Source organism: Panthera pardus, unplaced genomic scaffold, assembly GCF_024362965.1.
Source record: "Panthera pardus isolate Hobbes unplaced genomic scaffold, ASM2436296v1 HiC_scaffold_13, whole genome shotgun sequence".
Taxonomy (NCBI): Eukaryota; Metazoa; Chordata; class Mammalia; order Carnivora; family Felidae; genus Panthera; species Panthera pardus.
The window spans coordinates 103,220,183-103,232,343 of NW_026526688.1; the positions used below are offsets into that span (position 1 = coordinate 103,220,183).

General features: G+C 40.3%; 1 protein-coding gene across 5 annotated transcripts in view; it reads left to right on the forward strand.

Annotated features, from left to right (window-relative positions):
- Positions 1-12,161, forward strand: part of PRDM5 (PR/SET domain 5) — a 206,874-nt gene that overhangs the window by 18,630 nt on the left and 176,083 nt on the right. For all 5 annotated transcript variants that reach the window (XR_002072245.2, XM_019418733.2, XM_019418742.2 and 2 more), the window contains exon 2: positions 3,295-3,378. Coding sequence is in view for 4 of the 5 variants with exons in the window: in XM_019418733.2 (XP_019274278.2) it covers positions 3,295-3,378 (84 nt within the window). In the remaining variant the exon portion in view is untranslated. The remainder of the gene's footprint in view (positions 1-3,294; positions 3,379-12,161) is intronic.

Genomic DNA, 12,161 nt, shown 5'->3' on the forward strand with positions numbered 1-12,161 from the left:
AAGGAGACACAGAATCTGAAGCAGGCTTCAGGCTCTGAGAGAGCTGTCAGCACAGAGCCTGACACAGGGCTCCAACCCACAAACCGTCCGTTCATGACCTGAGCCGAAGTCAGATGCTTAACTGACTGAGCCACCCAGATGCCGCTACATTTTTGTAATCTTTCAGCTGTAGAAACTCAGGTTTATTTGATCGGATCATGCTAACATACTCACGGCATACTTACAAATTTACCTCTCCTATGTATGTTTTTGTGTCAGTGTTTTTCAAACTGGATAGCAAGCCATTAGTGAGCTGTGAGATTAACTTATTGGGTGAGAACCAGTATTTTTTTAAAAAGTGAAGTAAAGTAGAGTATAAAATGTTGGAGTGTGTTGTACAGAGTAAGGGTAGTATTGTTTTAAGAAATTTATATTTTAGTTTTATATCTGTGTTTCTATGTGTATGTGTGAATATGCCAAGCTGAGATGCAAAACGTATTTCCTACTATGGCTTGAAGAAAAACCAGAAAGCCGTATTATCATAGTTTGATAATTGAGTTTATGATAGAGTTCATTATTAATAGTGAGGCTTTAAATTCAGAGTCCTGATTCTTATTTTGAATTTTCAAAGCACTAAGTCTTTTAATAATCTTATTAGACATGCATCCAAGCAGTCTTTTAAACTGATTTCCAGTACATTTACCTGGGTTTCTATGTCTCCTCTTCAGTCCTTTGAACACTGCTGAATTGATGGATTCAGGTTTTTTTCCCTCCAAATTTGTACTGCAGAGAGAAGCTGACTGGCTAGGTCAGCTGCATTAGAAACTGTATACTTAGATTATTACCTTCTGCAATGGTTGGTAAACACTAATACATGACTAGACGGAGTGAAAAGATGAATGAACTACATGCATTAATACCAAATCCTCAAAGTTATTACCAAAAGCACACCTTATTTTTTGGTCTGTCTTCCAGATTGGCTTTAAATTTTTTTTTTTTTTCAACGTTTTTTATTTATTTTTGGGACAGAGAGAGACAGAGCATGAACGGGGGAGGGGCAGAGAGAGAGGGAGACACAGAATCGGAAACAGGCTCCAGGCTCCGAGCCATCAGCCCAGAGCCTGACGCGGGGCTCGAACTCACGGACCGCGAGATCGTGACCTGGCTGAAGTCGGACGCTTAACCGACTGCGCCACCCAGGCGCCCCTTCCAGATTGGCTTTAACATCAGTCCGTCAGTTTCTTCATTCAGTTCAACAGTCAATGTATTGAGTGACTGCATGAGCAAGGCATGGCCCACATGTCTGCTAAATGTTGTAGTTAATGGAAAGTGAGAAGGGAGGTGTGAGCCAGCCTGGGCATTGGGTCATGCAGTCATTGTCAGGGTTTTGAGTGGTGGTGTGGTGGAGTGGACAGTGCCTGAGCAGAATAAACCGCTGGTACCTAATCCCTTCTCTGATCTTCACTAGGTGATTGACCTTCATCAAACAAGTTATTTAAACTGTTGGATTCTCAGTGTCCTCCATTGTTAAATGGGGAAATTCCCACATAGGATTATTTGGTGTGTGGCATGTAGTAGTTCAGTATATATCAATTCCCCTCCCCTCTTCTTTCATTTCTGATACAGCTTTTCTTAACTGCCATTAAATACTGGTAAGTTCCCACGTTGAGGTGAAAAACGATTAGTTTTTAAAAGAAAGCATCTTTGGCGCTGTTGTGTCTGCCTGAGAAGTGATGCTAGTATGAAGTGGCTAGTGAGGTCTGGAAGGATTGGGGAAGCAGGGCTGGCTTCCAGCCTCTGAAATTTGCTCACTGAACTTTATATCACTAACTATGTTATAAATACACATTTTTCTTTTTTTTTAATGTTTATTTTTGATAGAGAGACAGAGCACGAGTGGGGGAGGGGCAGAGAGAGAGAGAGAGAGAAAGGGAGACACAGAATCTGAAGCAGGTCCAGGCTCTGAGCTGTCAGCACAAGAGCCTGACATGGGGCTCAAACCCACAAACCATGGGATCATGACCTGAGCCAAAGTTAGAAGCTTAACTGACTGAACCACCCAGGTGCCTGTTATTATAAATAACAGTCTCCCTGTGTCTTTGGTGTGTTTGTGCTTGGGTTATTTAGGATTATAATCTTGATTTGAGCAATCTGTGTACTATTTTTTTTTTTTTTGTCCTTAAGTTAACATTCAAGAATAGGTCTTCTGGCCTCTGCCTTTTTTTTTTTTTTGTAGGTTTTCAGGATCTCATTTCTTTGTTTGTAAGATGAGGGGCTGGGTTAGTGAGTTGTAATTCTTTTAAGCTTTAACCTTTTACTATTTCCAGAGTTAGGTTTTCTGTTGTTCATTAAGTAATTTATATTCCTCGAAACATTGCTTTGGTGGTTGTTTTTCCCTCCAGCAGCATTTATCAGAAGTTCTCCTGGAGATTTTGTTGGATTTTTCTTCCCCTTAAGAAGGGATGGTTCTACTGAAGAATAGGCACCGGCAGATTTGGGGGACTCTCACAGAGGCTCTATGTTTTCTTTGCACACATTTCTACAGACTGTCTGGCTGGACAAACTCAACCGCACTCCAAGTCTCTCCAGTCTGCTTTGGTTGCCTTAGTTGAGAAAACAATGTCTCTTACCCTGGAACCTGCCTCACGAGTAAGTGCAGGGGCCAGCCACCTGTGCTTTACACCTAGGAACTTGTCAAAATGCAGCTCCCCACACCCAACTCCCAGAGATTCTGATTTGAGTAAGCCCAGGATTCTGAATTTGGAACAAGCGTCGCTCTTGATTCTCGTGCCAGGTGGGCTTCAAAGCTTGCACTTTGAGAAACTGGTGCACAGTGTGCTGCCTTGGCTGTTTGAGAGATTGGCAGGGCAATTTAAACTTTATTTATGAACAGTCTTCCTCTGAGAATGCCAAGCCTACTTCCTTCTTGTTCATAATTGGGATGAATTTATGATTTTTATGGAAACCAGGTGATTTTCTGCCTGGTGGGCTTGTCTCTCAAGGCAGGCAAAACTCAGTGCTTGTCATTTTAAGACCACTTGCCAGAGGCCTTGTCAGAATTTGAATGTTGTGCAATTTAACCCTTTTATGTTGGCTCCTGTGTTGTGGATTCAGGCTCTGAAGCTAAAAACAGATTAAGTTGGATTTTAAATATGTAAATATTTTGTGTTGCGTAAATTGTTTAATACTTTAAATGTGTCTCAATCATTGGGCATGAAGGTTTGGAGAGAAAAAAAATTCCAGAAGAGAAATACATTTATGTTAGTAACTTCATTATTGTACTAACTCCTTTTCAATGTAATCATCACTACCCAGGGTGAAAAGTTTGGACCGTTTGCTGGAGAGAAGAGAATGCCTGAAGACTTGGATGAAAATATGGATTACAGGTTGATGTGGGAGGTGAGGATGTGATTGTTATTTTAAATATTTAGTGTTTCTCTTTATACTATTTAGTGCAGTTATGAGGCTGAGTTAATAGGCATTGATTCCAGTTGACTAAACACTGGAATGTTTTGATTTTAAAGGACCTGAGTAGTTTGAAAGTTTAGCATTAAAAAATACTGTTGAAATATTGTACTAGACAATTCTTCCAGAACCCTGAAGTTTATGGTTCATCATTGAATATGGAGTTTTCCATACATAGGATGTTTGGATTTTAAAATAAGCCTGTTTGTGTATTGGATTAAGAATTTGATTTCTGTAAACGAAATTATACTTTTCTTTTAACTTCTATTTCTCTATTGCAGTTCTGATTGCATTGAAACAGTTCTGCACTCCATACTGGAATGAAAAATGCCACTTTAAAATTTACCTCACTTTTAGGAACATATATTTAAAGAACTATGACTCTTAGGCAGTCTTTTGCAATCTGAAATTTCCCTAATGCAGGGATCTGTAATGCCAATGTATGTCTGTATATTATAAGAATTTTCATCTTAGTTTATGCCAATTATATTTGTTGTTGTTCTTTTCTAGTCATTAGAAAAAGAAGGGCTTGAGGAATAGAAAAAGAGAAGTAAAGGTATAGAGGTTGTTAAAACCTTGGAAAAGAAAACCCAGTTCCAAGAATTGTATTTGATGGATTCCATGAGTAGGGTGCCAGCTGAGCTCTGTGGGTGGGGCTGAGAGAAGCAGGATCAGTAAATTGGAAAGGGGTGGGATACTGACATTCAGAGTTACACGGAAAAAGTCTCTCTGAACATGGATGGATCAGTTCGTGTCTCCAGAGCAACAGAACCGATAGGATGGAGATACATGGTATATATTTTTTGAGGAATTGGTTCACATGATTGTTGGGATGGCAACTTGGAATTTGTAGGGCAGGCTTACAGGCTAGAAACTCAGATAGGAGTTGATGTTGTAGTGTTGAGGCAGAACATCTCTGGCAAACCTCAGTTGGCAATGAAGGCCCTTGACTGCTTGGCTGAGGGTTGGCCATATGCAGTATTGGCAATAATCTCTGTTACTTACGGTCAACTGATTGTAGGTGTTGACCACATCCACAAAATACCTTCACAGCTACACTTAGATTAGTATTTGATAAATAAGTGGTTACTGTAGCTTAGCTATATACATACATACATATATATATATATTTTTTTTACTATTAAAAATTTTTTTAAAAATTTTTTGCAGTCGAGCACGAACATGAATGAGCAGGAGAGGGATAGAGGGAGAGAGAGAGAGAGAGAGAGGGAACGAGAATCTCAAGCAGGCTCCATGCCTTACACTGGGCTTGATCTCACAACCCTGAGATCATGACCTGAGCTGAAATCAAGAGTCAGACACTCAACCAACTGAGCCACCCAGGTGCCCCACAAAATGTGTTTTAAATAATCATCCATATTGCTGAAACTGCTAGGAGTGGGGAATGGGGTGCTTGAGGAAGAGACTCTTGAAAGGTTTCTACAGTGTGGGAGATGGAAAATGGAAATTCATAATACAGTCTTCACTATAAGTGGAAAATGTTATTGAATGCCTAACTTCACATGCTGTTTTAGTTGTTTATTTTTATGAATATAATAATATTTTCAGTGGCTTTTACAATTTTTCTATAAGGTCTTAATTTTCTCAGCAGTTATTTTTTTCTTTTTTTACCGTGACAGTTTTCAGAAAGCAAACATCTATGTGAAAAATAAAAAAAGATGACTTACATAATTTTATGAGGTTGTTAATGGCTTTTGATATTTGTCCCCAAAACTTTAGCACAATGGGTTAATGTTTTGCACCATTGGTTGTGAGGCATTGTGAAGCAGATAATGATTGTGATTTTTATTCCTGTACTTGCAGGAAACTTAAGGAAGCTGCATCTGAACTGTTGTATAGTTGGCAGTGAAGCAGTGTAGGTCATCTGGTTTTGCATGACCTATTCCCATGGGTCTTTATTGTCTTTGTGTTATTACCTGTTTTCACACACTGGTATCCCCTCTCCTCACTGCCGCCCAAACAGCTATAGATTCTATATATTACAGGTTCAGGTAATGTTACATTCACATAGTGATTGCTACTCTCTATTTTATTTTTTTACTTATGATTTAATATTCGGAGTTTGAATAAGTAATATTTGTACTTTTTACACAGTTCAGAAGAGCACTGATGAAGAGTCTCCCCTTCCTCTTTGAGCCTGCTCTTTTTTCACCTGAGACCTTTGATCCATTTAACCCCTTAGTTCCTGTGCCCATGCACTACTCTGTCTAGTCCTTCCTCATATTAGTGTGGTTTTCACTTTGGATCGTCAGCCAGTCCGAGCTGTGCTGCTGGGCGGGGCAGGGCAGGTGGACACCTGTCTCAGTGGTTCACCTTTTGGGGGGGACACATAAAAAACAATCAACATGTTTTGAATTCTGAAGGTTTACCGCCTGCTAGCTTTAATCCTATTATTTATTAAGTTAACTGAATGAGCAGCTTCCCAGCCTTGAGTCCGTTTTTATTATTTTAGCTTTGCAGGTACCAGATTCAGAAGGATCAGAGAGAAAGGAGAATAACTGTTCCTATAATCTTCTTCTCATGGAACCCTTTGAGTCCTCTCAGAGGGAGATAATGAGCCTTCCCTTCGCTGGTGTGCCCTTTGCGACTGGTTATTTAAGTCATTTCTATTATGGCCCATAGCTCCAAAGTTAACCACCTGCAGTCCTCAAAACAGGTTGTCCTTCTCAAGCCAACAGTTAACCTGGAATGTGAACCAGATACTTACGATAGTCTGGAAAATGATGTCCTGTGAGAGAGCACGTGGCATCGCTCTTTCTCCGTTTATACTTGCACTTTGCTTATAGTGCCAACAGTTCTGGGGGACAGGGCCAGGAACCCCTAGGTGGCCATGTCATACCAAAGAACTTGGAGGCACCAGTTAGGATTGAGCCTGCTGGTGTGTGTGAGCCCCTGTCAGTTTGGGACTGGTTTAATGGGGTCAGTGGGGAGCATCGATGCCATCTGCGGCAGCCTCCGTCCCTCCCTCCAAGGGCACAGCTTGGAGACCTACTGATGTCCACTGCTTCAGAGCTGTCAGCAGCACCTCAGCCTCTTTCCGTGTTGGCTGCCGATATTTGATATTCGGGTCTGAGGAGACTCATCTGTCCTTAGGGTTTCTTGATAACCTCAGGTTTTTGCTTTTCTTTTAGAATTAAGTGCCTTAGTAGAAGAATTCTGTATTTCTTGGGCCTCAGGCCAGTCATAGAGCTTGAGGTTGGAAACCAGTGCCTGACTGACTGTAAATGCTTCCTATGGATAATTTAGTGGAACGAGCCCCGTTGTCTATAGTGTATTCCATTCTGTAGAATAGTCTTTTTATGTACTTTTTTCCAGGTGGTTTCTAGCTTGTGGTATATTTCAGCCTTGCTCAAAGACCAAAATCCATTCTTGTACTGTTGCTAAAACTCTCAATCATCCTTTATTTTTAAATCTTCAAGAGCTTCTTTTTCTCTAATATTTCCTTTGGTGTTTCAAGTCAGTTCAGATACCTCCTCTCCAGGTGCTGGCTCTTATGCTTCCTGCACATACTTTTTAGTTTTGGCACCTATAGAATGCAACACAGATTGCGCATTTTCCTCGCTACCTGCCCAGCTTATTATTCAGATATTCCAAAGTGGCCTCTGGTGAATCTGGTTCTGCTTGAATCCTGCAAACAGCTCTGCTCTTTTTGCAGTGGGTCTTCCCTTCCCTTCCCTTCCCTTCCCTTCCCTTCCCTTCCCTTCCCTTCCCTTCCCTTCCCTTCCCTTCGCATCCTCTTCTAATACCTGTAAGAGATTTTTGTTTCGAAACTGGCCTGGTAAGTTCTTGAAACTTGGTGTCATCCTGATATTTCCAGTGGAGTCATTCATTCCTGAACTTTGCATCTATTCTGAGATCTGGGAAGGTCTCAACCCCATCCCCTGCCTCTCTCCCACTTATGGTAGTCTATGTTTGCCTCTCAGTTTTGAACAGTTCAGTGGGTGCAGTTGGGTATTCAGTGGTATGATCTGATGCAGGTTGAGCTAAAATACCATGCCATGGTTCAGTAATATTAGGTGGTGCTCTGGACAAAAAGTTGTTGTCAGCTAGTTAGGAACTCATGTGCAGAATCCCAAATAACCAGGTAAAACCTGGAGAGTCAAGTGAAATATCCAAATTCTGGGTGATCCTTTTTTTTTTTTTAATGTTTATTTATTTATTTTGGGAGACAGAGTGTGAGCAAGGGTGGGGGGGAGAGAGAGAGAGAGAGAGAGAGAGAGAGAGAGAGAGAGAGAGAGAGAGAGAATCCCAAGCAGGGTCTGTGCTATTAGCATAGAGCCCATCATGGGACTCAATCTCACGAACCTGAGCCCAAATCAAGAGTGGGATGCTTAACTGACTGAGCCACTCAGGTGCCCCTGGGTGACCTTTTTATAAGAGAAACTAAAATCTCTTTTACTTAATTTTTTTTTAACATTTATTTATTTTGAGAGACAGAGACAAAGCATGAGTGGGGTAGGGGCAGAAAGTGAGGGAGACACAGAATCTGAAGCAGGCTCCAGGCTCTGAGCTGTCAGCACAGAGCCTGATGCGGGGCTCGAACCCACAAACCGTGAGATCATGACCTGAGCCAAAGGTGGACCCTTAACTGACTGAGCCACCCAGGCACCCCCAAATCTATTTTACTTAGATACAAATTGATTTCTTGCTATTAAACCTTAGGAGAAAAGTATCTACAACTTAGTAGAAAAGTAATCTTAGAGCATTAGGAAGACAACAAAACAGGGCTTAAACTTTGCTTTTTAAAAGTCCATGCTCTTACTCTTTTCTTCTATTGTGTTTTTAATTTTAATTTTATTTATTTATTTTTTAATTTACATCCAAGTTAGTTAGCATATAGTGCAATAATGATTTCAGGAGTAGATTCCAGTGATTCATCCCCTATTTATAACACCCAGTGCTCATCCCAACAAGTGTCTTCCTTAATGCCCCTTACCCATTTAGCCCATCCCTCCCACCCACAACCCTTCCAGCAACCCTCAGTTTGTTCTCTGTATTTAAAAGTCTTTTATGTTTTTTCCCACTCCTTGTTTTTATATTATTTTTGCTTCCCTTCCCATATGTTTATCTGTTTTGTTGGCCATATGTTGCTGGGCCCACTTCTGGGTTCTCTAGAGCTCTTACTCTTAAGGAGCTTGTGGTCTTATAAGGGTTTCAGAAGTAACACACTGTAGGATGCACAAAATATGATGAGCATAGTCAGCTTTACCTGTATTATTATGACTTAATGGCATTTAAAACGTTTTATATTTGTTTATTTTTCTGAATCTGTTGCCTTGAGGATTGATGAGAACAGCTACATTTTTTATATCAGAGGCTAGTGGCATTATTTAGTGGCATTTACCATCAGAGGACTATTGGTTATTACATTCTACTAGGTAGCTGCATTTCACAAAATGTAAAATATCAAATAATCATAGTTCTTTTAGATTTTTGTTAGCAGAAAAGCTTTTGTGCCTCTGGGTAAATAACATGTTTTCTAAAAAATAGCTATAGAAATATGATTATAAGATTTGCAGGTGTTTTGTAAGAATTATTAATCTCCTACAGTTATAGTGAATTATTATTTCAAAATACAGTAAATGTACATACCAGGTGAGCTGGGGCCTGCTCTGTGATTGGTCTTTAAACATGGTTTGTTTTGGGCAACTTCTTTCCCAATCCCTAGGCCTTAGACACTGGTGATGTTTCCTAATTAATAACCCTTCTCTCTATCTCTCTTTGGTTCTAATCAAGGAAGAAAGATAGGAGCCAATTGTAGATTAAAATATCTACCTCATTAAGTCAGATAGAGAAAGACAATTACCATATAATTTCACTTCTATGTGGAATTTAAGAAACAAAACATTTGAGCATATGGGAAGGGGAAAAAAAGAGAGAGAGAGAGGGAAACAAATGAGAAGAGAATCTTTACGATAGAGAACAAACCTGAGGGTTGATGGAGGGAGGTGGGTGGCAGAGGGGCTAAATGGGTGGGTATTAAGGAGGGCACTTGTCATGTTGAGCACTGGGTGTTGTATGTAAGTGATGAATCATTAAATTCTACTCTTGGACATTATTATACTATATGTTAACAAACTAGAATTTAAATAAAAATTTGAAAAAAAAAATCTATCTCATTAATGAGCATACAGTGACTCTCTAAGTTCATGGCTCTAGAAAAGCTGGATTGGAGAATGTGATTGGGACCACAGTCAGAGTGAGGACTTTATACTCTGCTTCTTAAATCTTGACCTTTGCACCGGAAGTGTACAAAGTGGAGGCCTTTATACTTTGTGTTTTAAATCTTCGCCTTTGCAGGCAACAGTTGGGCCTGCAGTGTAGATTCTCAATATATTTGCCCATTGATTGCATGGAGAATTGTGGCCTGACTCAGACATAGTTTGCAGCATAATCAGAATGGAGGATATGAGAGAGCCTGGAGAGAGACAGACAGGTCTTTAGCCTGCTGTAGAAGGCACATTTTGAGCCTGAGGGAAAGTCTACTTACTAAAACAAGGAGTTGGGCATTGAGAGGAATGACTGTGACTATATCTCTAATTTACCTCTCTCATTGAGGAGAAAGTAAGGAAATATGAAGAGGGGGGACTATATCTCTATATATCTCTAAAGTGACTATATCTCTAATTTACCTCTCTCATTGAGGAGAAAGTAAGGAAATATGAAGAGGGGGGATTAAGAGTTTTTGACTAAGAATACATATAGAATTAGTTTTTCTCTTTTCTCATACTGAAAAGCAATATAGCCACAAAAATAGGCATAGCAAGTGAAGCATGATAGAATGAGGAAGGATACCAGGGTCAGGAAATATTCAATCTGGCTTTACCCTGAGGATAAAGCAAGGCCCTTATTCTCTTGGGACTTATGTTTCAGTAGGGAAAGTTAGACATAAATCACCCCTACGAAGTAATACAATGATGGGGCTCCTGAGTGGCTCAGAGCCCCGCATTGGGCACTGTGCTGACAGCTCAGAGACTGGAGCCTGCTTCGGATTCTGTGTCTCCCCCTCTCTCTGCCCCTCCCATGCTCATGCTCTGTCTCTCTCTCTCTCTCAATAATAAATAAACGTTAAAAAAAAAGAATACAAAGATAAGTAGTCATGTGGATATAAAGAAAAAAAAATAGGGCAAGAAAATTTACATCAGATAAGAGCTTGAACACATTGATAATACTGCTGAGATCTACAAAGACAGATTTGTGTAGGGCCATCAGAACTGTTGTAGCAAGGAGTAGTGCAGTGTCTGAGGCTCCAGAGAGGAGAAAACTTGGAGATGTGAATTGACAACCTGCAGTCTGTTTTCACTTGGGAAAATGGTCAGACTTTTGCTGAGTCTGGATTATGGGCAAGAGGCTGAAAAAATCTGATCTCAGCCCATGTAGAGCTGAGAGTGTTTGAACATAGCAGAATAGGTAGAGCTTTTGGCAGACTTGTGAGGTTGGAGTGACAATGTTGGAGATCTAAAAGAACTAAAAACACTGCTGATTCCTCCTCAAGACATTTGCCAAATTATGAAACTGCGTGGCAGAATGCTAAAGCTAAGCCACACACTTTGGAAAAGCAGAGTGTTCTGCGGTCTCATGTTGCTGAGGAGGGGCCCTCAGTGCACACTGCTTTCAGTTGGAAGCACTGGAGGGCTATGAGGTAGGAACATGGTCAACTGAGGCTGGCTGAAGCCTGCTACAACTGCAACCCAGCCTTGAATCGGCTCATTCCCTAATTAGTTTGTGATGAATACTTTCTACTCTGCCTGGCCAAAGTCAGGGTGAGCCTACTCTGGAGAAACATAGTCTCTGGATTCTCTAAAATTTCTTAATATACAGGGTTCAGCACTTAATTAAAAATGACTTGATGCTAAGAGATAGGACCATATGATTAAATCTGAGAGAAAAGCTGGACAATGGAAACTGATAGATGACAAATAATATGTTTCAGATATTGTATTCAGATATTGATTGGAATTAGCAAATGAGGACTTTATTTTTTTACATGTTTTTTGTTTGTTTGTTTGTTTATTTAGTGCGAGAACCAGTGGCGAAGGGCAGAGTGAGCCGGAGAGAGGGAATCCCAGGCAGGTTGTACACTCAGCCCGACATAGGGCTCGATCTCATGACCATGAGATCACGACCTGAGCTGAAGTCAAGAGCTGGATGCTTAACCAACTGAGCCACCCAGGTGTGCTGCAAATGAGGACATGATTGGGGCACCTGGGTGGCTTAGTCAATTAAGCATCTGACTTTGGCTCAGGTCATGATCTCACAGCTCGTGAGTTCAAGTCCCATGTTAGGCTCTGTGCTGACACCTCAGAACTTGGAGCCTGCTTCAGATTCTGGCTCCATCTCTCTCTGCCCCTCCCCCTGCTCGCTCTCTCTCTCTCTCTCTCTCTCTCAAATATAAATATTAAAAAAAAGAGAAGAAAAATTATAAAATGATCATGACTGATATGTTCTAGCAAATGAAGGTGAAACAGATGAAATAACAAGATGGAGAATTTTACACCAAAACTTGATGTATAAATGTCAAATGGACATTCTAGAAGAGAAAAAATATAATAACTGAAGCTGAGAACTCAGTATTTGAATTATATATATTACAGAGCAAATAACAGGATTAATGAAGAGGAAAAGAAGTTGATAGAAAGATTGAAAATGAAGCATAGGAACTAAAAATAGATACATGAGACAGTGAAAATATCTAA